Here is a 27379-nt window from a genome sequence, read left to right as displayed (position 1 = left end):
AACAGAATTTAACAGAAGGCACACTTGGTCAGCGAGTTGTACTAAAATTAGCTGAAACAAAAACAAGCACTAATGTAGTGTAATGTTTTGACCGCTTCTTTACATCTATTTGCTGCTAAATACAATAAAATATCCTTGTGTTAGAATATTCATGTCAAAAAGAAGAAATACACCCAAATTTGTAGGCTGCTTAGAAAGAAGTGAATGCGAAATGCTTGTATGCAAAGAGGGTATATTAGCTAGTAGATGGAAAGACAAAAATGATGTATTAGTCACGAGCAGTAGTATAAGATAGCAGTCTAAAAGAAATTAGTTGTCCCGACGCAACAATTTTTTATAACCAATATATGGGCGGCGTAGATCACGCTGACTTACGCGATGTATAGCACTCGCTCCGTTGTCGCTCGTGCTCTAAAAATCGCGTGCGTTCGCAAAAAGTAGTTCACGCACAGTTTCATACAATATTTTATCTACGATAAACAAGTAAAAAAAGCTGTAACTCTTCGTCACTGGAATTCATTTCTATTCTACAATTTTTAGAACTTTGACATTTAAAAATTCTAACTACTTTCAAACCACAAAACTGTCAAAACTTTTGTTGTAATTAATTGCTCATATTGTCATCACCATGACAACGCGAAAGTTAAGGATTGTCACCATGACAACGCGAAAGTTAAAAACAGTGCGAAAAAGTAAAACCCATTTAAAATACATTGTTACTTCACGCACACTTTAAATCCTTTACGCACTGCTATCTATAATGACAGTTTTCACAATCTAAAAACTTATACATAATATGACAGAGTAGATAAATAACTATTTTCGACTGCTAATGACGGCAGTCTTCAACAGCTTTATCATTTATACTGTATCTTCAAATAGAAAAATGTCATTCATTGATTTTGTTATCGACTTGTCAGAATCGCTAATTAGTGGAGGCAGATCAGAATCATCGCACAAAAGAACAAAGAAACAAGGCCGCATTTCAAAGACAGTAAAATATTACACTAACATTGGTGGTCATATTCCAGTTGAAAAAGGTGGGAGGAATAGATGTGAAAAAGGTGGGAGGACCTTTCTATCACTTTCTATTGAATATTTTACAATTTTACTCCGTATAACATTGTACATAGAATATTTTCCAGTTCATAAAAATATTTTTTTCTTTCATACGATACTGTTTCTGTATTACTGTTGGGACATATATTTGCCCCATTATTAGTGATGTTAGAAGAGAATATTCTCAAGAGAATATTCTCGGCCAGAAAATTCTCTCGAGAATATACTCGGCAAAAATTTTCTATATTTTCAAAAACCCAAACAAAAATAAAAACTAGATACGGGTCAGATTATATATTAAAAAATATGTAGATATATTGTTTTTGCCAATCCTATGAACCTCTAGAAAGGGTGTTTACAGTGTCAATATTTATTGTTTTGGTGCAATATTAACGTGCAAATATTTAGAATGGTGTTCATTTAAGCAGAGAAGAACAAGTTGAGGAAACTGAGTTTGTAGATAATTTAGCAACTTTAAAATATGATGATGAGTCGGCTGAAATAATGGCAGATTTGGCACTTTATCGGTCTAAGGAGTTATTTTTTGGAAAACCATACGTTGTAAAATCAATTGAAAATCTAGACCCAATCATATGGTGAAAAGGTACATGTTTTCTGAACAAAATTCACTAAAATAGCGGTTGATGTATTAAGCCTGCCTTCATCCAGTGCAGCGACTGAAAGAAGTTTCAGTACTTATGGTTTTTTATCCACTCCTCTAAAAGAAACCGGCTCAATGCTGAACGGGCTCATAAGGTAACTTTTATTGCTCACCATTTAAAATTGTTAGACGTAGACCAAGCTGAGCTGGCTACTCGTGAAAGACAAAATCCCACAACTTCTCATTACTACATTGAAATTCAGAATGTAGGTGACTAGGATGAGCTAATGATAGAAATAGATTCTGAATCTGAGGCCTCATCTTTTATCATACCACATTGATTATTTGCTGTTAAGAAGAAAATTTAATTTTTTATCAAAGAAATTTGTGTTTTCTGTTGTTTTTGTATTTTTTTTATATACAAATAACACTGTTGTTTCGTCTCATAATTTTGTATATAAGATCATGATTTTTAATACCCTATTTTTCCATCTTCAACAATATTCTTAAGCGCGTCATGGGGTTCATTCTCAGAAAATTCTCCATATCGAGAATATTCTCGAGAATATTCTCCGATTTTTCATTGCACGGGACTTTTTTTTCAGAAACTAGTTTATGCAACAATTTCAAATTTACCTTTTCTAACTTCATATGACCCGATCTATAAATATATTTAAAATAGAAGATAGAATAAAATCTAAAAGTCTTATTGAAAGAGTGCTACAATCTAGTGCTACTTACAGTGCCTCCAAATTCGGTAAGAGTCTTAGAAATTCCGTCTCTTTCGATAGTAGCGCGAATCTGTTCTGATCCAGGAGTGACATTGAATGGAATTTTGGATTTGATGCCGTGTTTCATAGCTTCTTTGGCGATGCTGGCACATCTTCCCATGTCTTCGTATGAGCTGTTGGTACAGGAACCGATCAAGCCAACTCTGATGTCTACTGGCCAACCGTTCTTGTTGGCGTTGGCTCCGAGTTTGCTGATTGGACTGGCTAGATCAGGAGTGAAGGGACCGTTGACGTGGGGTTCCAAGGTGTCGAGGTTGATTTCGATGAGTTCGTCGTATTCGGCACCTAAAATTCGCAAGTATGTATACGATTTTACACAACATTCCTTCAAAACTATTCATTTGTCCAAACCCAGATTCATATTTGAACTACACTATTTGAAAAGTGAAAAGTGGAGTAACTCTGTTTACTCCTCCGAGGCTTCTACAATTTGCAAGCCATAACGGATGCTGAGACTAAGGAAGATGAGGGAATTTTACAATTTATAATTCACGTCCCATTAAAGTTCCAACGAGAATGGTTCCCTTCGTACTCCAATCAGAGTAAACATGTAAATCAAAAATGAATAACCATTTTCAATCTCGTTGCAAAACGAAAATACAGTCGCATCATATTCTAGTCTAATCAGAGAGTACAGCAAGCACGTCTACCGGTTTCGAAACTTATTAGTCTATCATCAGGAGGCACATATGCTGCTCTCTCTGATCCAACCAAAACAAACCCCGGCGTGAAGTCACGGATTGCAACGAACGAAATGGCATAGATGCCCTAGCGGCAACTGCTAGCAAAAGACTATGATGCGGCTGTATTTTCGTTTTGCAACGAAATTACTGCAAAAATACCTTCAAATGTCGATTTTTTGAAAATTATTAATACCTTTTTTAAAAAAACTATAATTTCGCGTGATAATGGTGACAATATCACAAGTATTCAGCTATAAAAATTTCAAGCAACATTAAAATTGTTTATCGCAGAAAGCTTTTATCTACAACGTTATTATGACTAAACTATTGGGTCCACATGCATTTTGAAAGCACTAAATTGAAGAGAAAGGCTTATATAGTAGACTCTCTCTATAACGAACACGGGTATTACGAGGTTTCGCTTATAACGAGGTACACTATATGTTCCATGAAATTCCTATTGAACTATAACATCTCTATAACGAGGCATATTTGATTAAAACGAGGAAAAATGAAATTGAAGAATATGTTTCTTTACCTATTTTTGGCGTGGTGTTGGCTATAAATAAATACCCGAACTGCCTGTATACAGGAATGCCCAACATCTGTGTGCTTACCGAGGCCAGTGCTGTAATAAATTCCAGCGCCTGTAATAAACTTCTTCCTTCCTATTTATCTATCGACCGATATTGAATATTGTAGGAAATTTACAATTTGCGATGGCCAAGTTTCATTGTTGAAGTCGACCATCGACACGTAATAAACTATGTAAGAGGCATCAAAACATTTCAGTAGTGGTGGTATGCACAATATTATTGTTGTCTGATATAACGAGATCCGCTTATAACGAGGTAATTAGTCCGCCATTTCAGTTCTCGTTATAGAGGGAGTCTACTGTATTATTAAATTAAATCATTTAATGATTAAAAAACTTTCTGTTATATTATAAAATATAATACAATATAAATAAATATATAATATTGTAAAATGTAATATTGTAAAATATGATGATACAGGTAGTGTGATTTTAAGCTTATAAACATTTAAGATATCTCAAACGTATCCAAATGTAGTAAGTTATTTTTCTTAATCGAAATATTGGCATTTTTACACGAATTTAAAAAAATACAAGGTCCTACAACACTTCCAAAAATTCACCGGGCTTTGTTTATAAACATTAAGAAATTTAAAAACCACCATTTGTTAAAAGATTAAAAGTTCAAATTTTGACAAAAAAATTCATGACATAAATTATAAAAGTCGCAAGATATCTGGTTCTAATCAACGAAAATTATTGTTTTTTAATTTAGTTAATTAGCAATTAGTTAGTTTGTGAATTATTTATTTAAGCGACTAATCTGTTTAAACAATTTAAAATAGATATTGAATATTCAAAATTTTACTTTTATCTTATTATTAGTATTGGAAAGGTTATGAAATGATGGGTAACCTAAATATTTATGTATTATGGTTATAAATATCTTTTAACAATATATTTCACAAAAAAATTATTTTTTTATTTGAAAATCAAATATATTATACCGGTTAATTTTTCTTGAATTATGCTTTTTATTAGTATAAGTAATTGTAAAAATAATAATCATAATTCAAGAAAAATTAACATGTTAAGATTTGATTTTCAAATAAAAAATTAATTTTTTGGAAATTTTTTTCTTAAAAGATATTATTTGTAACTATAATACATAAATATTTAAGTTTCCTATAATTTCATAACCTTTTCTACTAATAATAAGACAAAAGTAGAATCTGGCAAAGTAAATTTTTATTTTAAATTGTTTACACAAATTACTCGGTTAAATAAACAATTCAAAAATGAACTATTGGTACCCAAAATTAATAAACGAGCTAAATTTTTTAACTGAATATTAGTGATATTCTCTACATTTTCACACGAAATTAAATTTTTTTGTACATTTTTAGAAAAGGTATTAATATTTTCAAAAAACCGACTTTTGAAGGTATTTTTTGCAAGTAACAAATTAACAAACACAACTTTACAAACTCCAATGGCGACGCGTGACTTTTTCTAAAGTGTTACCAAAACCAGATGTAAAAAAATCTTTTTAAAAAATATTTTGAACCTCCCAAATATAAGTTTTTGTTTTCAATCCTGTGGGATAAAATTAAACAAATCACTATTCCCAAATTATATGTATGTAATTATGTATATGTAACAGGTATAACAATAAATAATAAACAAACTAAACATATTATTCTACCATAAAATTAACATAAAAAAATGAACAAGTAGGAAAAAGAACAGATTTTGAAAACTATTGTTTATATTTTAATTCTTCCATTTTCAATAACATCATTTTTTTTTTCTTTAAAATAATATATAAAAAAATATACAAGTAGAATGACTTTTCAAGTACGTAGTTGATCAATTACGCAATACGTAGCAACACTATTCCATGTTTAAATGCACGCACACTTTAATCTGTAATAGGTACTAAACCAACGTTACCAATCTTCAAAATGGTTACAATACTGATATGCGCAGCGTGCCCGCGCGCTGTCTCTAGACCCGTCGCTCCTTCAAAATTTCAGAGCTAGTCCCGAGCGATAGCGAGGTTTCTCCTGCGTACCGTTACCAGTGCCAGTATTGGTAACAGCATATGATAACGTGCCATGGATTCACATATCTCGTCAATATTTTCGTGCATCTAGTTGGCAACTTACTCAATTAGGTACTATTAACAAGTATTTCTGTTGGTAAAAAATATAAATACAATTATTTCGTAGTAGTCATAAAATATTTATTTGCAAGATTTGTAACTGTTACCAATGGTAACAGTGGTTACATGGACGTTTCGCCACTGACACACTCTCTTTTTATAGGATTTTCTATGTTTTTTCAGTAAAATTCTGTCACTTTTTCATATAATTTAACGGTCTTCACCTTTGATATTTAAAATCAAATAGCGATCTTATATTGTTTATTTATTTTTTATAAGTAAAAAATTACTTTAAATCTTTTGCACATTTTGTTTAAGTATTGCAAATTTGTATCACCAGATTTGTCAAAAGTAGTTGTTAGATACCTGTATTAAAGGATGTCGCGAAAAAGGCTTCTTTTGCTAATTTTTCCAGCCTAGTATCAAACTGAATATTTTGCCGGTAAGATTTTGATACAGTCTGTTTAGATTTAAATTAGATATACACTACACCCTTTAGATGGCAACACTGCACGCTAGACGTAAACATTAGCAAGTGTATTACAGTTGTATTAGTTGTCGACCGCGGAATATCAATTTCATCAGCAAAATAGAGATGGCTATTTCGTTTAGTTTTTGAATATTCTTGGACAATCGTTATTTGCATAATCGCTTAAATTATTCATTAATTTAATTAATAGGATTATTTTTTCACTAACTACGTATTCAGTGATTACCATAATTTATACAGTATGTCCCTGTAAGCTGTATCCGTACGGAAAACTTTTTTATTATTAATTTTACGAAAAAAAGTTATTCTTCATAAAAAGCTCTGCATGGTCCAAAACCTAAGATTGAACCATCAAATATCAAATTTTTTTAATATTATACGAGGTATGTCAAAATGTTTGAATTTCACTCAAGAGTAAAGTAGCTTTATTTTTCACAATATTGAAAATTGCTATTCTGAAAAGTTGTTTGGAATTAAAAACTATATTCTAGTACGCAATTACATCCTTCTAGAAATTTTTTTGTAAAATTATGGATAACTAACATTATTTTCAGTTATATCAATTCAGTTAACTTTTATTATTATTAATTTTACCAAAAAAACTTATTCCTAATAAGAAGTTCTGCATGGTCTAAAACCTAAAATACAACCATCTTATGTCAAATTTTATCAATTTTATACGAGGTATGTCAAAAAATATGAATTTCGCTCAAGAGTAAAATACGTTTATTTTTCACAATATCGAAAATTGTTATTATAAAAAGTTATTTAGAATTAAAAACTATGATTCAATATGTAATTACATCCTTCTAGTTGAAATATTCTGAACTATAAAGGTACTTTACTTTTGACCTAAATTTATCTTTTTTGACATACCTCGTATAAAATTGACAGAATTTGATATAAGACGGTTGTATTTTAGGTTTTAGACCATCCAGAACTTTTTATTAGGAATTACTTTTTTTCGTAAAATTAATAATAGAGTTATCAGAATTGAAATAACTGAAAATAATGTTAGTTATATATTTCAATTGCATATTAGAATATAGTTTTTAATTCCAAACAACTTTTCATAATAGCAATTTTCAATATTGTGAAAAATAAAGCTACTTTACTCTTAAGTGAAATTCAAATTTTTGACATACCTCGTATAACATTCATAAAATTTGATATCTGATGGTTGAATCTTTGGGTTTTTACCATGCAGAACTTTTTATAAAGAATAACTTTTTTTCGTAAAATTAATAATAAACAAGCTGAAAATGCGAGCATTATCATAACGAAAACTTTGTTTATATACGTATTTAAATTCATAATATAGAAAATTGCTATTACGAAAAGCTGTTTAGAATTAAAAATTATGTTTTAATGTGCAAGTATATCATTCTAATTTAAATGTTATGAACTATAAAGATACTTTACTCGAAATTCATATTTTCTTACATACCTCGTATAAAATTAATAAAATTTGATTCATGATGGTTGCATCATAAATCTTAGACCAAGAAGAGATTTTTATGAAGAATAACTTTTCTTCGTCAAATTAAAAATACAAGAGTTATAAATGAAAATGATTGTTGGTATCCATAATTTGAGAAAATTCGTCAAATATTTTTTTCCATTAGAAGGATGTAATTTCATATATCAGAACATACTTTTTTATTCCAAACCACATTTTAAATAATAATTTTCCAATATTGTAAAATAAATAATACATACATGATAAAGATAAAGATACTTTTTACTGATGAACTTTACTTGGATCTGCAGACCGAGCGAGTCTCGTAAACTCCACGGCTTTGCGCCACGCTTCACGCAACCGTATTTGCGTACTTGTGTTTCGAGTTGTGTGGTCGTGCGCTGGTCGAGTGGAGTTATAATTTACCAAATTTAAATATAATCGTTTCTACTGATTCATTATTAATATACTCGTAGTATAATATGTATTATCAGTGGCGGCTCGTACCTCTTTAAGAAGGTAGTGCCAGAACTCGGGCAGCCGCCAAAATTTTTAGTGACGGATTCACGATATTGTCAAAAAAAGGTATACTGACAACAAAAACTAAAAAAAAATATGCGCGGATATTTTTATCTTATGTATCTTAAGTTTATTGATCTGAGGTGCCAAGCAATTGTCCAACATTGATCAAAACCGTTCCGTAAATTAATTAATAATAAAAACCTCTTAACCTACTACCAGCATTTACTGCTGATAGTGATAGTGCTAGAAAATTATTATTAGGATTTAGTTTCTATTTACCAATTTATAAAAATAATACTTCATTATTCACACACATGCACAAATTTTTGTAATGTCACTTTTAAAGTTTACGATATATGAAGTTCATTCTTCTATTTTTGGTTGCAAAGTTTTCAATGACTTTATAATTAAAATTATCAATACAATTTACAAAATGCTTTTCTGCAGATAGCATACCTAAAGCACTGTTTTAACATCGAAAAACAGCGTTCTGCTTCAGATGTTGATATAGGAATGGTAACTAAAATACTTAAAAGTTTAATAGTTTCTTCAAATGTGCTTTTTAAACCTTCCCTCTACAATAAAACCGATAGCGAAACAGCCCCAGAGGTAGTACTTAATTCGTCTCGCTAATACAGTACCTACTTCTAATTCAGTTTTAAACCGAGTTTTGATTAAAAATTAAAATTGTCTCCACGTTTCATTAAAAAATGATTCGAAAAACTGATGCTTATACGCAGAAAACTTCTCCGACATAAATAAATTAAAAGCAACTAGATGTCCGGAGAAGGTAGACCTTTGAAAGATCTGGTACTTTGAATAATATGAACCTTTAAGTCGTTGTCTAATTCGGCACTAAAATTGACCAACTCCTTTTTTTTTTTTTTTTTTTTTTTTTTTTTTTTTTTTCCTGGAAGCCGTCTGTTGTGAACCGGTTGTACTGCAGCCACTTGGCTTATTGTACATCTTCCATTGTTTATGAAACCCATTCCAGAATTCTGGAACCCTGTACCAGCTTGTACAGGTCTAGTGGGTGGGTGCCATATAATTTTGGAGTCATTTCGATGTCTCCGAAAAGTGTTTGCCGCCTCCGATCCAATGCCTCACAGTCATGCAAAATATGGTTGACTGTTTCAGGTTCTCTGTTACAGAGTCTGCAGCTCAAGTCTCCATGAAACAGCCCCATTGTATGCAGGTGACCCTTAACTGGCGCATGTCCAGTGAGGAAACCTGTTATGACTCTGAGCTGATTCCTGCTTGTTTTCAGCAGTAACTCAGCTCTACTAGCACATGTCCGTCCGATATACATCTTGCCATGTGTTTGACCGGGTACACTCTCCCAGTGTGAGTTGTGTTGGCTTCGGATCCAGGCTTTTTTTCGTTCGCGGACGGTGCTTTTTGGCACTCCCACGGCCGGCTCTGGACCCAGGTATTTTGTAGCTGATGCTCTCTTGGCAAGTGCATCAGCTCTTTCATTGCCGTATATGCCCCGATGACCTGGAACCCATACCAGTATAACACTGTTATGTTGTGCCAGTCTATCAAGTTCTTGTCGACATTCCCACACCAGCCTAGAGTTCACCTTAGGGCTTATAAGAACCCCAATGGCTGCTTGGCTATCTGTGCATATGTTAACCCGCTGCAGTTCGAATGCCCTCAGGTTGTTTTCTCTTGCACACTGCAAGATTGCAAAAATCTCTGTCTGAAATACGGAGGTACATTCTCCCAGTGGAATAGAAATGTTGAAATTTCCACCACTATAGAATATTCCTGCGCCCGAACCGTCTGCAGTTTTAGACCCGTCCGTATACCAGGTGCAACCCTGCAGTCTGGGTCGAGAGTTTCCTCTGTCCCATTCGTCTCGTGGGCAAATGTCCACTTGAAAAGGTACTTCAGGCATATATCTTGATGTCATATGGTCAGAAATCATCATCCATTCGGCATCATTAATTTCATTCGTTATTTTACTATGTCCTGATTTAACTGGTACGTTGCTCAGGTTTTCTCGCAGTCTATAATAGCCCATTCTCGCCTCACCTCTTATTGTTATATGTAAAGGAGGGAGATCCAGTAGTGCCTCCATAGCTGCCGTAGGTGTGCCCCTCATAGCCCCCGTGATCCCGAGACAAGCAAGTCTTTGCACCTTGCTTAATTTGATGATGGCACTTTTTTGCTGCACTTTTGGCCACCATACCACTGATGCATATGTAATTGTGGGTTTTACTACCATGTTATAAGTCCAATATACCATGTCTGGTCTCAAACCCCACATTTTTCCATGAGTACGTCTGGCTACCATTAACGTAGATACCGCTCTCTTCGTTATTCTTTCTATCTGCTGATTCCAAGTAAGTCTTGAGTCTAATATTATCCCGAGATACTTTACTTCACTCACCAGATTTAAATGTATACCATTTAGACTTAGAGGACCCAATTCCTCTGAATTCCTTCTTTTAGTAAATTTCATGATTTTGGACTTTAGAGGACTGATGTTAAGCCCTACATTTGAAGTCCATTCTGTAACTACTGTCAGAGCCTGTTGCATTCGATCTCTGACTGTACCATTAAATTTTCCGTGGGCTAAGATGACTAGGTCATCCGCATAGCCCAGGACGTGATGCCTATCGTTGTCGAGTCTAGCTATCAGGCCATCCATGACCAGATTCCACAATAGAGGAGATAAGACTCCCCCCTGTGGGCAGCCTCTGGCTACCTGAGCTGACACTGTATCCCCTAGCAACGTAGCATATATCACACGGCTTCTCAGCATGCAGTCTATCCATCTACAGCTTGTTTCGTCTATTCCTTTTAGACGGATCGCCCTTGTGATCGCTTCGTAAGAGGTGTTGTCAAATGCTCCCTCAATATCGAGAAATGCACCCAACATCACCTCTTGGTTTTCTAGAACATACTCCACTCTCTGTACAAGATGGTGCAGTGCCGTTTCTGTGGAGACTCCCGCTCGATATGCATATTGTCCCCGATGTATCGGACTTTCAACCAATACACCATCCCTGATATGCCTATCGAGCAGTTTTTCTAAGGTCTTCAGTACGAATGACATCAGACTTAATGGCCGCAGAGACTTGGCCCTTTCCTGTCCGATTTTGCCAGGTTTGGGTATAAAAGCCACCCTTATCAGCCTCCATGCTTTTGGTATGTACCCCAGCCCTAAACTAGCCTGCAGTATCTTACACAATTTTTTGAAAAGAAGGTCGTTTCCCTTCTGTAGAAGTATTGGATAAATCCCGTCCGGACCCGGTGATTTATATGGCTCGAATGAGTTTATTGCCCATTTGATTTTGTCCTGGTTTATAACTTCTTTTGCCACATGCCAGTTTTCCCTAGAACCATAATTCATGATATCCAGTCCGGTTTGCCATGTGTCTAGTGGTATCAGTTTTGTCTCAGACTCAGGAAAGTGCACCCTGAAAAGCTCTTTCAGGGTGTCTTCACCATTCTGAGTGTATTCACCTGACTCTTTTTGGAGCGAGGGAATACTTATCTGAGGGTCCTTTGAGAGAACTTTATGGAGCCTTGCCATTTCTGAAGTCCCTTCTATCTCTTCACAATGCCTTCTCCACGATTCTCTTTTTGCCCTTCTCAGTTCCTTATTGTAGTCAGTCAGAGCTTTGCGATAATCGCCCCACTCGCCTGACCTTTTGGCGAAATTAAATTTTCGTCTAACCTCTGTCCTTTGATTTGCAAGATTATGATTCCACCAGGGAACTTTCCTGTTGGAATTCCTGACTATCTCCGGACAGTTGTCTTCGAACGCTGACGTGACAATCTCTTGAAATTGTTCGGCAGCCATGTCTAGGTCCAATGTATGCCTTATCTTCCCGTTAATCCTGCCTAAGCTATATTCTATGTCTGCTTGATATGCTTCCCAGTTTGTTTTACGAGGATTACGATAAGTTTCCTTGATAAGCTCATTGCCTGTCATTTCAAAACAAATGTGTCGATGGTCTGAAAAGGACACCTCATCTGACACATGCCAGTTTTTCACAGTTCTAGCCACGTTAGTCGTGGCAACTGTTATATCAATCACCTCCTTCCGTCGTGAAGTCACGAAGGTTGGTTTGTTTCCTACGTTTAATATGTCTAAATTATGTTGCATTATAAACTGTAGTACTGACTCACCTCTTGCATTGGTGTTTGTACTGCCCCAAGTCAGATGGTGCGCATTCGCATCACAGCCAATGATCAATTGCAATCCATTTTTCCTGCAATCTCTCACTAGCTGCTCCAATTCCCTTGATGGTGGTTGTTCGGGATCATCATATGGGAGGTATGCTGATCCTAAAACTATCTGCTTCACCCCTCCTCCATCTATGATCTTCATCTTTACCGTGGTTAAATCCCTGGAACAGTGATTTATCAACGGCAGTGTTTTGATGTTTCGTTTGACTATTATGCAAGTTCGCGGGACATCGGCAGACCGGCTATATATAAGCTCTCCACCAATACCCGATAGACCTCTTATTTTGCCCTTGTAAACCCAGGGTTCTTGTATCAAGGCTACATCAAACCTTCTCATGGCGACAGTAAGTTCTGCCGAAGCTGACTTACTATGCTGGAGATTCGCTTGCAGGATTCTGATTGGAGCCATCAATGCCTCTGATGGTTTTGAAGGATATCTTTTCAAGTCTGTAATACGCCTTGAAATTTGCAGCCTTCAATGTTTTATAGGAGACCTCGTCGATCGTGTATACGAGGATTTGCATGTCCTCTCCGACCTTCCGATTTTTCAACAAGCAGTCTTCCGTCTTAAGGTCTTTATTTTGCCTCTCTAAACGGGTTCTGACTGTTGATTCTTCAGCCTCTTTCTCGGGGATGCGGGCGAGGACCATAGGGCGTTTTGGCATGTGGCTGGGATCGACCACATTTAAGTCGACTCCTTCCCACAGGCCCTCCATAGTCCTTACCACCTCAGTAGTCCATTTTTTGGTATGTTCGTTAGCACAGTTTACCCACAGAGTACCTGCGCTAAACGATGTTTTATGGAACTGTAGCAGTTGATTTTGACTTCCAACAGGAGCCTCATCCACTGCTAGCTTTAGTTTGTTGATGATCAGGTCTGCGTGAGCCTGATCTAGTTGAGTATCCGGATGGTGCCTGTGTGCCACCGCTATCCTGAATACTTTTGTGACATTGCTGTATGACCTAGTCTGCTCATGAGAGCTCCTTGGTCTCTTAGCAACCCTTTGTTGCGGGGGGGTAATGGTATTCTCCCGCGGTCTCTTTTTACCCTCGGGTTTTACCAGTACTCCCGTTTTGTTTTTATGGGGATTTGCTGTGGTCCATGTTCCAGCAGCCATTTTTGCCTTTTTCGTCATCTTTCTTTTTTGAGCTCCAGAAAGGCGTTTTTTGCTACTTTGTGCAGAGTCTGTTCCGCTTGGAACAACTTCTGGCTCAGTATTTGGGACAGATACAGAATCCACGACTGAAGTCGCCTCTGTGTCCGTTCCCGTTTTTGTGTTTGTTTTTTCAATCTCGTTCTCCATATTTGTTCCCACGAGTTGGGACGAATTGCTGTCAGGCACGGCAGTGCGCCCTTACCGTGCTAAGGCTATAATCCCCCAGAGTTCGCCATCTCTCTAGGGCATCGCTTTAGATACACTTTACTCCCTGTACCATGCATCCCGTCGGCACGATGGTGTTACACCTTAGGATTGGGAGGATGGATCATTTGGCGTTACCCAGGGTGCACCACGTGGAGGCGATCCATCGCTACACCCCTGACCAACTCCTTAAATATGCCTCTATTTTCTGAATAGTATTTTTCGTCGTGACCTCTTAAAGCTAACTCGAAAGCTCCACAACACCTTATAACATTTGTAGTTTTTTTTTCTAGCGAAAAACCACCAAAAATTTTTTTAAGATACTAATATTCATTGTCAATTAATAAATTAAACTTGAGAAATAATCAAAATATTATCAAAATACCCACGATCATGATGCACTAAAAGTTTAATTATAAATACAAAAACTTTTTAAACAGAAAATATACATAATAAAAGCGACAAACCAGCACGTAAAGAAACTCAAAATAAATAGACCTGACATCATACCCTCGTGCCTGGCACAGAGATTCTAATTTTAAGGTATACTAACAGCCCAATATAGCTCTTTCTCTGTCACTCACATAGAATGCTCGTAAAAACTTTCTCTCTTTAGTCGTGCCAGTACTGACTTCGGCACGAAGGAGATTCTCCTGTCGAATACTCTCCGCTGTCGGCAGGGATTGTATTACGCCCATAGTTGCCATATTTTATATAATTTATGAAGATCAAAAGAAATACGCACAAAAAAATTAACAGGAATTAAAAAGTTTTGAAGATAAAAAATATGTTTCTGCATAGTTAGCAAGGTAGTGCCATGGCTCTATGGCACTACCTCACGGGCCGCCACTGTGTATTATTGCTTTCAAAATATACTCAAATTGTATTTTTATACATTTATTACACATATTATTTTATATAATAATTAAATTCACTATAAAATGTCATTTATATTTTATTAATAGCTAAATAATTTAAAATTTAGTTTGACATTCACGAAGTGTCAAACTCAAATGTAAATAATAACATTTGCTTTGCTTAACAAATTCAGATAAAAAAAGTAGCCTACTTCCTAGTCAAATATTTCAGCTGACGTTTAGTGCTTGGTAGGAAATAACCGGATTGTGACGTCACATTTTAGATTTTGAGGTCGATTATCTCGAAGACGGTTAGAGATATCGAAATTCCGTTTTCAGATTTGGATTCAGAAGACAAAACTACATAAGAATCCATCGATACATCTGCTCTAAGTATTGCAGGAGCGGCAACGCAATAACGCACAGACTTTTGCAAATTTATAAACGAAAAGTTTTCGTTGAAAAGTTTTCCATATGGATACAACTTACAAGGACATAATGTATAATATGCAATAAAAACTAATAATCGAGAAAAAAGAAAAATTGATAAAGTGATTTTAATAACAAACTGTTACTATTATTGGAACGAGTAGATAGCTTTTGAACATTTTTAACAAATTAAAATACAATTATAGTATACAGTAATGTTGCCGATTTTAGCGCTTCCTGTCTTATATCTAATCAAAAACTAAACAGTCTGTATATAGCATATTCTAGTAAACAGGAGATATACAGGATTTATTATTATTTAGTGACCACTTACCTTTGTCAGGTGATAGTAAGGATTCCTTGTATTTCTGAGCTTCATTGGCGATGTCTCCTCTGCGAGTAGCAGACAGATAATCAGCCATTCTATTGTTGAAGGGGAATAGAGATGTAGTAGCACCGATTTCAGCACCCATGTTGCAGATAGTTGCCATACCAGTACAAGATACCGACTCACATCCAGGACCGTGGTATTCGATGATGGCTCCAGTACCACCTTTGACAGTTAAAATATCAGCTACCTTCAAAATGATGTCCTTGGGGGAAGTCCAACCAGAAAGTTTACCTGAAATATAATCAACAATTTGTTAATAATAATATATTTACGTAATTAAAATGTTTAATAATGAATTAAAGTAATTATGAATTCTATGTATATGTTATAGTCAAAGCCCGAATTTCAGGCACTCCTAGGTTTGATTAGGCAATCCTCAGGTCTGACTGACGGCCTTAGTCAAAGCCCGAAATAAATTACAATTTCGGCCTTTGACTAGTCAAACCTAGGAGAGACTAAGATGGTCAGGCAAAGGTCGAAATTTAATTTTATGAAATCGGGGTTTGACTAGTCAAACCCCGATCAGCTAATAAAATGTCATAATTTGTTAGATTAGGTTTAATAAAACGTCATTTTTTAATTTAAATGTTTATTATTTTTATATTGTCGTAATTAAAATAAAACAATTAGTGTTTATTCTCACACGATGAGGCATTATGGCATTTAGAGTTGCCCAATACGTTAGACCTTTTACACTTTCATAATTTTGAAGAACGTTTCTTATTGAAGTAGCATTTTATAAAACCTTGCATTCCAAATTTAGAATATTTTGTACTAATTTCTCTTAGAGACAGCTTAACGCCTGGAGCATCTTCGAAGTTAAGAAAATTCTCTTTTTGCATTCTCTTATTGATTTCTTGAAAAAAGTACGTTTATTGTTCCGCATTTCATACCAACTCTATATAAACCGTCAATTGTTTTATCTTGTATAATACCCAAAATATTTCGAGCATCTCCTTTGGCTCTATCAAAGCTGGGGATAGGTATTGTTACAGTTTTTCCGATCGAAATTGCAGGTTTGTGGTTTGTTGTACTTGCCACAAAGAGAGCTCATACGTGCATAATTTGTAATCAGTTGGTATATGTTGTGTGTGCTGACATCACACTTGGTGCATACTATGAACATTTTGAAAGAAAAGTTACATGCATGCGTTGTGCACAGACAGAAACGATTAAAAGAAATAAAGGAAAGGTGATTAAAGGTCTTCATGCTCAGGCTAATGCTATAAAACAATTAAGTAAGTAAAAAAAACCTCCAATTTCGATCGGAAAAACTTAAAAAACCTATCCCCAGCTTTAATACAGCTAAAGGAGATGCTCGACATTTTGGGTATCATACAAGATAAAACAATTGACGGTTTATATGGAGTTGGTACGAAATACGGAACAATAAACACACTTTTTTCAAGAAATCGAATGAGAGAATGCAACGCGATTTTTTTTTTAATTTCGAAGATGTTCCAGGCGTTAAGCTATCTTTAAGAGAAATTAGTACAAAAGATTCTACATTTGGAGGACAAGGCTGCAATACTGCAATAAGAAATGTTTTTCAAAAATATGTAGGTAAATGTAAAAGGTCTAACGTATTGTGCAACTCTAAATGCCATAGTGATAGTGCCTCAACGTGTGAGAATAAACGCTAATTGTTTTATTTTAATTACGACAATATAAAAATAATTAACATTTAAATTAAAAAATGACGTTTTATTAAACCTAATCTAACAAATTACGACATTTTAATAGCTGATCGGGGTTTGACTAGTCAAACCCCAATTTCATAAAATTAAATTTCGACCTTTGCCTGACCAACTTTGTCTCTCCTAGGTTTGACTAGTCAAAGGCCGAAACTGTAATTTATTTCGGGCTTTGACTAAGACACTAGTCAAAGCCCGAATTTCAGGCACTCCTAGGTTTGACTAGGCAATCCTCAGGTCTGACTGACGGTCTTAGCCAAACCCCGAAATAAATTACAGTTTCGGCCTTTGACTAGTCAAACCTAGGAGAGACTAAGTTAATCAGCCAAAGGTCGAAATTCAATTTTATGAAGTCGGGGTTTGACTAGTCAAACCCCGATCAGCTATTAAAATGTCGTAATTTGTTATATTAGGTTTAATAAAACGTCATTTTTTAAATTTAATGTTTATTATTTTTATATAGTCGTAATTAAAATAAAAAAAATAGCAGACTAAGTTTTTCAACCTAATAAAATAAAATATTTTTAATTGATCATTCTCTAATCTAAGTAAAAATTAAGACAGTTTTGGCTTCGCATTGCAACTGAATAAAAATGGTATACATTTTTATAAAAAAATTAGTGTTTATTCTCACATGTTGAGGCACTATGGCATTTAGATTTGCACAATACGTTAGACCTTTTACATAATTTTGAAGAGCATTTCTTATTGCAGTAGCATTTTATAAAGCCTTGTCCTTCAAATTTAGAATCTTTTGTACTAATTTCTCTTAGAGACAGCTTAACGTCTAGAATATCTTCGAAATTAAGTAAATTCTCTTTGCATTCTCGTATTTGATTTCTTGAAAAAAGTGTGGGTATTTTTCATTATTTCGTACCAACTCTTTATAAACCGTCAATTGTTTTATCGTCAACTGTGAAAGAAGATATTGCAATCGGAGAAAAAACTAAGTATCACCATAATACTAACGAAGCCCCTGGACCGTCGTCACTAGGAGAGGAAGAAAATTGTCAAACAATTCAGATTACTTCTTCAGATGTGGTTTGTTGTATTTGCCAAAAAGAGAGCTCTGATGTACATACGTGCATAATTTGTAGTCTGGTGGTACATGTTGTATACACTGATAGCACACTTGGTGCATACTATGAAGGTTTTGAAATAAAAGTTACTTGCATGCTTTGTGCACACACAGAAAAGATTAAAATAAATAAAGCAAAGGCGATTGAAGGTCCTTATGCCCAGGCTAATGCTATGGAACCATTAAGTGAAAAAAAATCCTCTAATTTCGATCGGAAAAATTGTAACAATACCGATCCCTAGCTTCGATATAGCCAAAGCAGATGCTCGAAATATTTTGGGTATCATACAAGATAAAGCAATAATTGACGGTTTATATAGAGTTGGTACGAAATACGGAACAATAAACACACTTTTTTCAAGAAATTAAATAAGAGAATTTTCTTAATTTCGAAGATGTTTCAGACGTTAAGCTGTCTCTAAGAGAAATTAGTACAAAAGATTCTAAATTTGGATTACAAGGCTTTATAAAATGCTACTGCAATAATAAATGCTCCTCAAAATTATGCAAGTGTAAAGATCTAACTTATTGTGCAACTCTAAATGCCATAATGTCTCAACATGTGAGAATAAACACTAATTTTTTTATTTTGATTACGACAATGTAAAAATAATAAACACTAAAATTAAAAAATGACGTTTTATTAAACCTAATCTAATAAATTACGACATTTTAAGCTAGATCGGGGTTTGACTAGTCAAACCCCGATTTAATAAAATTAAATTTCGACCTTTGCCTGACCAACTTAGTCTCTCCTAGGTTTGACTAGTCAAAGGCCGAAACTGTAATTTATTTCGGGCTTTGGCTAAGACCGTCAGTCAGACCTGAGGATTGCCTAGTCAAACCTAGGAGTGCCTGAAATTCGGGCTTTGACTATAACATATACACACAACCAAGCTTTTATGGAATCACCATGTATTTTAAAGCAATATTTATTTCTTTTGAAAAAACTTGTTATTGTTGCGAATAATAAAGGTTTGTATTGAAAATAAACAAAACGATAAGACAATCAGATAGTTCAGCTCGGTACGGTAGAGGTTATTTGCTTGAGTTGCAAATTGAACGAAAATAAATAAACTAATTTTTGCGTCCAAAAACGAAAATATGTGGACCAAGTAATGTTCTCAGAGGGACATAGATACAGAGCTAGGCGTAACACAGGGCGTATTGTCCAAAACCTATGCTAGGTAACAGGAACTAGGAAAGCTCAAAAATAAAGCAAGGGAAAGTCGCCAAAAAGTTAGAACGGCTCGCCACGATCATTTAATTGTCCATTCAGCTGGAAGACACCCAACCATTTCTCACCTGTAGCTCCAAAGGCAGGTATTGGAAGCTACAGCTGTAACTGTTTCAGTTAAAACGATAAGAAGAAGAGTTCGTGTCAACAAGTATACAGCAGGAAACAGTTATGGGTTCTCGAGTTATCCAGGCAGCGCAAGATTGATCGCCTAAATTGGTGTCTTCACCACCAAAACTGGAACATTGGGAATTGACAAAATGTGCTATTTTTAGAAAAGTCAGGATTTGTGTAAAATCAGATGACCCACGAAATCGTATACTTAGAGGTCGAGGAAGACAAGCAAGAATGAAAACTGTCAGATCTGTTCAGAAATATAAAAGGGAAAGTGTGATGTTCTAGAGAGGAATTGTGATCCGTAAAAAAACTCCTTTAATTTTCATCCAATCAACTTTAAGTGCTCGCAGGTATGTTGATAACCTGTAGTTTGGCTCTGGAGAGGTGTAACAGGAGAAAATTTAATTTTCATACATGATAATGGACCTCCACATATCGTTAGAGTGACTAGAGACATCATTGAAACAAAAGGTATCCCTTATTTGGAGTGGCCTGCTTGCTCACCCGAGCTTAACCCTATAGAGTATTTGTGGGATATGCTTAAAAGAAAAATTAGAGCTCGCCGGGATAATCAACAAAACACCACACGGCTAGTACAAGTTGCTCTTGAAGAATGGAGCATCCTACCGCAACAAAATGTTGATAATTTGATTAGGACCGTGCCCACGTAAACTGAAGCTTGCATAAGGACTAGAGGTGATAACACTGACTAAAAAAAAAACAAAAAAATTAATAAAAACAATTTAAACATTTTTCGTTTTACATTGATTTTAAAACCACTAGTTTCAATTTGTTTTTGAAGTTATACTTCTTTAGGCGCCATTGAGATTGAGGGTGATTATTTATTATTAATCTGCGCGCATGCGCACACCGACAGTATGGTATTAGTCCTTATACGGGCTCTGATTGGCAATATGGAGGTAAAGAAATGTTGTATAATATATTAGTTTTATTGTTGTGAGGACAGAAACAAAAAAGTTTATAATTGTAGTGACTTTTTAAATAGTTTTTAAAAGCAACAGGTACGTAATAATTGTAAATATTTCAGTATCCTCATAAAAAATTTCATAGGTACCTACCTATTTGAACCTACCAAAATACATACATAGTATGTAATACTTTTATTTACATCATTTGATTACCATCAAAATTTCTATCAATATTCACCTAATATATTGTTTTCTTACTCTATGGTTTGTTGTATTTTTTCAATTCTAAATCATTTCAATTCAAAATCAAAATAATTTGATTTAATTCAAAACTGTCAAAAGTTTAATCCGTTTAGTTAGTCGATCTTCGCACATAATGACGCATTGTCTCCGTTTAAGGTGAATGAACCCCAATACCAACCGCGCTGATAAGCGGGTTCGAACCCCAATAGAAACTTTTATTTTTTTATTTTTTTTTATACATTTTATGATTGTAAGTATATTTATTATATAATTTTATTTTCAGAAAATACGTATTTAGTTAAAAAAATTTCCGACAATTATTGTTCAGAAATCATTTGTGGCATTTTTTAATGTGTTTGTGTGTGTTTTATTCTTTTATTATTTTAATTTTTGGCACTGTTTTAATTAAAATGTTTGAGAAGTAGTAAGTATAAATTAGTTTAATATTTAAATAAAATATAAATAAAAGTATATTAATTTCGTTTAAATTATATAATAGACGTATAACTTCTTACGTGCGTACAAAGTACACACACATTCTTTTTTTTAAATTGTTTATTGTTTTATTTATTTGTTATGTATTGGTTATTAAATTGTTTTAAAATAAATACTGTTTGACTCCGTGTGTTCGTTTTTTTAAATTCGCACGAAATAATAAGAAATATCAGATCATTCCATATAAGTTTGGTTATGTGTATTTACAGCATTTTGATTTCGCTATACCTGCCCCAAGCCAGGAGCCTTAGTTCAAGTACCTGGGCAGCTGAATTGACGAAAATCTTAATCCTGAGCAATCAGAGCTCGGATTGAAATATAGTATGGTATAGTTAGACCCAAACCCAGACATCCAAAGTGAAAGTTATCCTCCAACACCAAATTGTTCTATATGGTCCACATAATGTTCAGAAAAAAGTCCCACCATTTTGAGCGTCGGGTTTGGGGGGGAGAGGGGGGAGAAACCTGCAAATTCGTAGTTTTTTACATTTCTCGTCAATATTTCTAAAACTAAGCGGTTTAGCATGAACAACCCTCTATACAAAATATTTCTACATTAAATTTGAAATAAAAAAGGCCCTATGCATAACCCTTCTAAAATGAACGGTTCCAAAGTTACGGAGGTAGTATAGTATAATTGGTCCAAAAAAAGGCCTAACCCAGACATCCAAAGTAAAAGTTTTCCTTCAACACCAAATTGTTCTATATGGTCCACATATTGTTCAGTAAAAAGTTACACCATTTTGAGCGTCCGGTTTGGGGGGGGGGAGATGGGGGAGAAGTCGGTAAATTAGTAGTTTTTTTAAGTTTTTCGTCCATATTTCTAAAACTATGCTTTAGCGTAAGGAATGTTCTATAGAAAAATGTTCTACATAAAATTTAAAACAAAAAAGGTTCTATACATAATTGTTATAAAATCAACGGTTCCAGAGTTACGGAGGGTGAAAGTGGAGGTTTTCGATACTTTTTATATTCACCGATTTCTCCCCCCTCTCCCCCTCAAACCCGACGCTCAAAATGGTGTGACTTTTTTCTGAACATTATGTGGACCATATAGAAGAATTTGGTGTTGGAGGATAACTTTCACTTTGGATGTCTGGGTTTTTGGTATAGTTATATCATAAATATTGCCTAAAAAATATAAAAACTATCGAAAACCTCGACTTTTCACACTCCGTAACGCTGGAACCGTTGATTTTATAACAATTATGTATAGAACATTTTTTGTTTTAAATTTCATGTAGAACATTTTTGTATATAACATTGTTTACGCTAAAGCATAGTTTTAGAAATATTGACGAAAATCTTAAAAAACTACTAATTTACCCCCTTCTCTCCCATCTCCCTCCCAAACCGGACGCTCAAAATGGTGTAACTTTTCACTGAACAATATGTGGACCATATAGAACATTGTGGAGTTGGAGGAAAACTTGTACTTTGGATGTTTTGGTTAGGCCTTTTTTTGGACCAGTTATACTATATTACCTCCGTAACTTCGGAACCACTCATTTTAGAAAGATTATGCATAGGGCCTTTTTTATTTCAAATTTAATGTAGAACAATTTTGCATAGAAGGTTGTTCGCGCTAAACCGTATAGTTTTAGAAATATTGGCGAAAAAATTAAAAAACTACGAATTTACCGATTTCTCCCCCCTCTCCCTCCCAAACCCGACGCTCAAAATGGTGTGACTTTTTTCTGGACATTGTGTGGACCATATAGAACAATTTGGTGTTTAAGGATAACTTTCACTTTGGATGTCTGGGTTATGCCATCTTTTGGATCAACTATACTATACTAATAGCCAGAGCAAAAAAAAGGAAAGATTGGAAAGATTATTATCAAAATCTATTGACGGAAGATCGTCCACAATTTCTTACTGAAGATAATGACCAGTCTTACCAGTCAGAGACATCTGTTATACAGGGTTGGCAGGTTTAAACCAACGTTGGTTTAAACCAAGGTTTAACCACGGAACCACTGTCATAATATGTAGGAAAATCAAAGTCCAATACCATTTCAAGTTCGGTGATTGTAAGTCTTCTATATCTTTAATACGTTAATTTAATCGATGCCAGGTTGTTTTCGGTTTTTTTACTTACAGAATTGCCCTAATAATCAAATACATATTTTGTACTCGTAAACATTAATTTCATCTTCGGCTTAAGGGAGCGTTCAAGTATTACGTAACGCGATTTTTGACCTCCCCCCACCCCATTTCGTGACGCACTCTAATGGGCGTTTAACTATTGCGTAACGCAATTTTTAAAGATTCTTTACCCCTCCAACCTGCGTTACGTAATACTTGTACGGCCCCTAATAATAATACCAAAGAAAATGAAAAATTCCTTACCAGTTAGTTTGACACCAATAACTTTTGGACATTTCAATTCCCAAGGGATGTTTGCCATGACATCAACAGCGTCAGCTCCTCCAACACCAATGCAGAGTCCACCAAGACCACCTCCATTTGGTGTGTGGGAGTCAGTACCGATCATCAAAAGTCCGGGGAAGGCATAGTTTTCCAAGATGATTTGATGGATAATACCTATAACAATATAACAAAATATAAGCAAATTTAAAAAAAAAATTATCGGGGATATCTTATCCATATAGGGAAATTTAGCATTGTTTTGTTCCATTCTGTACAAAGTTTTTAACTCGTGTATTTCAAATTCCATTCTGTATAGGGTATTAATATTCAAATGATAGTTTGTTATAAACATTCAAATTTCATCTTAATATTCAAAGAGAAACACTTTATTGTCTCTTCGATTAAAATAAACAAAATCCAATCATTTATTTGAATTGAAGATTACTGTTAGTCGAGTTTGTTTACATTGATAATCGCTAAGGAGTGAAATTAAATCAGATCTCGGGCAAGGAATTTTGTTTTGCCGGGGAAAACTGATTGATGCGTGAGATACGGAATTCAGTCTTGGCCTGACCTTTGGCAGGTCTGGGTCTGGCATTTGGCCACTCAAGTTATACATACTAGCGATGCTAGTACCATAGATTCCCGATTGAGATCTTGAATAGGTCGGGGGTCTGACATTTTTAGCCAGGTGCTGGGATTGTCCCAGTACCATCTAAAGTTCCAGTAAAAGTTTTGTCTTTGTTCGCATGCCAGACATGTGAGTGAAAGTTTTGATGATTTTATTCTTGAGACACATATTTTATGGTTTCTTTCACGCTTCCATTTGCTTGCTTATGGGAGTGGAAGTGAAGCAGTGTTTTTAATTCATCCATTTTGTTAACTAGAAAGCAGTTGTGCAGTGTATAGTGAAACACAGAGAATTTTACATTAACTTTTTACTCTTTTAGCCTGCTAATGAAGCTATCGCGGCGTCGGATAGTGAAGAAGAAAATACAGTGGGTGATCAAACTATTAGAGAAACCTCAGAAAATTTTACTTTTTGTTTAATAATGGTATGTAAGTTTTTTCTTTTACGGTCCACAGTTGTCTTCGAAACTTTATAAATGGATGCTATGTTTCCGTTGGAATGATTGGTGTTGAATAATAAGTTTTTATTTCTGATAAAAATGTATACCATTTTTATTCAGTTGCAATGCGAAGCCAAAACTGTCTGAATTTTTACTTAGGTTAGAGAGCGTATCCAGCACTCTTATCGACGATTTCACCTCTTGTTAGAGGCTCTTCACAGAATGAATAGGCTGCTATCTCTACTCCAGGTAAAATTTTCGACATTTATTAGTCCCCCATTGCAACTGACGCACGTGAAGGTAGTAGGTGCGTATCGGCATCTGCTAAATGAAAGTCTTTCAACTTAATAAAAATATTTGTAAAATAAAATACTTTTAAAAGATTTTTAGTTGAAAAACTTATTGGACTTTTTTTTATTCCTGCTTTAAAACTTTTTTTTATTTCTATTTTCCTGGTGAGATGTCTTCGGCTTTTCCCATGATGTTCTGGTACCACTAGTATAACGAATGTGCATTGTTTACTAAATTCACAAAAAATAGTATAGGACTGTCAGAATATCACTAGAGAGCAATGGAAACTCTAAAAGTTTATTATAACTCTAAACACCCAAATTACAAAATAATAGGTACACGAGTTGCAAGCTAGGCTGGGCAGCACTGACACACAATAGCATCTGAGTCACGCATTGCCACACATGCATGTTGTCACTGTTGTCAGACTATTTATTGCACGTTCATAAAGTGTAACAAGACAGTCAAATGGAAACAAACGCATTCATATATTATACAGCTCTATTATTATATACCCTTTTTGTAAAACGTTGAATTTTACTAGGTGGCTCTAATAATTTGATCACCCACTGTAGTCATGAGGAAGAGTTGACTGAGTATACAGATAGTAAAAATGACTGCCAGCCGCAAGAACCAGCACATTTAGACCAGGGCGCATCTGTAAAAATATTAGTACATTTGGACGTTGAGAGGTGACTCAAATTTTTTTGCAGAAATTGCTTGAAAATAATTCAAATAATAATATTTGAGTTATCCTCCCTCTCAAAAAGGTCCGGAACATTGTTTAAATAATCAAAATGTCAAAAAATTAAGGAAAAATTCGATTTTTTTCTTCGTTTTTTGATTATAACTTTAAGAGTATTCATTTCCGAGAAAAGTTGTATTGACATAAAAGTTGTGTAATTAAATTTCCTACAATATAGAGTTAGTTGAAAATTAAAAAAATAGTCAGCCTTGTTGCAAAATAGCAATAATTGGGAAAAAACTATACAAAAACAAGTATTCACATTTTACGTTTTTCAACCATTTATGCTAAACTTAGGACCTTCAAATTTCACCCAGAAAAACTATATGATACAGTTAAACAATATTGTAAATTTCATTAAGATCGGTTCAATAGATTTTGCAAAATAAATTTTGCAATCCAGCTTTCGCAAAAAAAATTCATTTTTTCAAACTGTTACAGGACTGAAAATAAAGCAGATAGCAAGTTGAATTTTTTTTGCTTATAGAAATGTACTGTACCTTTCATTTGCAATTTGCAAAACTAAAATCGATGAACCACCACGGTGTCAGGAATTTTTTTAAATAAACATTAATTATTGGTGTTGCGCGCAGGACACCGGATAGTTTGCTCTGATTGGGCATTCCACTGACCTTTGATAATTATTGATAAATTTTAATTTTTATTACATTTCGATATAAATAAATAAATTTGTTTATTGCAAAATAAAAACACATACTCTATCCTTTGAAATAACACTTTTTTTAGCAAAAACTTTGTTTGTTCATATTATTTTAACTTGAGAATAATAGTACATTATATACCGCGGGACTGAAGTAGTACATTTAATCCTGAAGGTAAAGTTTATGGCCCGACCGCAGGGAGGGCCATAATTTACCTGAAGGATTAAATGTACTTCAGTCGCAAGGTATATACGATACTTTTCGTACTTCCGGTATGATTTTATTAATTATTTCAATAATTTCAATCAGTTTTTTCTCTCTTCAACTCATTTAATAAACTGTCTTTAAAATAAGTTACCATAGTAACATTGCGTTGTGACAGTTATAATTTAGAAACATTGTCATTACTAGTGTCATTGTAAAGAAACATTGTTATTGATAATTATTGGTATCATGAGTGAAGAAGGTGTATCTGATATTGATAAAAGAGCAGCCGAAGTAGGTGAAGAATTGTTACCACCGAAATCTAGAAAACTATACGAGCAGCAGTACGATGCTTTTAAAAAGTGGTGCCGCTTAAAAAATGTGAGACAACCTACTGAAAATGCGCTGTTAGTCTACTTCGATGATAAATCAAAAGCGGTTTGTGCCTCAACTCTCTGGGCACATTACTCAATGCTGAAATCGGTTATTAACATTAGAGAAGATATTGATATAAGTAAATTTCCAAAATTATTAGCTTTTTTGAAGAGAAGAAATGAGGGATTTAAGCCAAAGAAGTCAAGAATTCTCACGTCTGAGCAGGTAGATCAGTTCTTACGGGAGGCTCCGGATGATAAATATTTAATGCTTAAGGTAAATTTGGATTTGTTTGTGATTTAATCGTTCCGGGAGTTTCGT

The 27379-nt window shown here is 34.5% G+C and overlaps 1 protein-coding gene across 1 annotated transcript in view; it reads right to left on the bottom strand.

Annotated features, from left to right (window-relative positions):
- Window positions 1–27379, bottom strand: part of LOC126890602 (probable aconitate hydratase, mitochondrial) — an 80824-nt gene that overhangs the window by 16767 nt on the left and 36678 nt on the right. Inside the window, exons 4-6 of the mRNA XM_050659674.1 lie at window positions 23691–23885; window positions 15489–15776; window positions 2402–2736 (exon numbers count right to left, since the gene is read on the bottom strand). Coding sequence (XP_050515631.1) covers window positions 2402–2736; window positions 15489–15776; window positions 23691–23885 — 818 coding nt within the window. The remainder of the gene's footprint in view (window positions 1–2401; window positions 2737–15488; window positions 15777–23690; window positions 23886–27379) is intronic.

The sequence above is a fragment of the Diabrotica virgifera genome, chromosome 8, assembly GCF_917563875.1.
Source record: "Diabrotica virgifera virgifera chromosome 8, PGI_DIABVI_V3a".
Lineage (NCBI taxonomy): Eukaryota > Metazoa > Arthropoda > Insecta > Coleoptera > Chrysomelidae > Diabrotica > Diabrotica virgifera.
The sequence above is the reverse complement of the archived record's forward strand: the minus strand, read 5'-3'. Positions and strand labels throughout refer to the sequence as shown.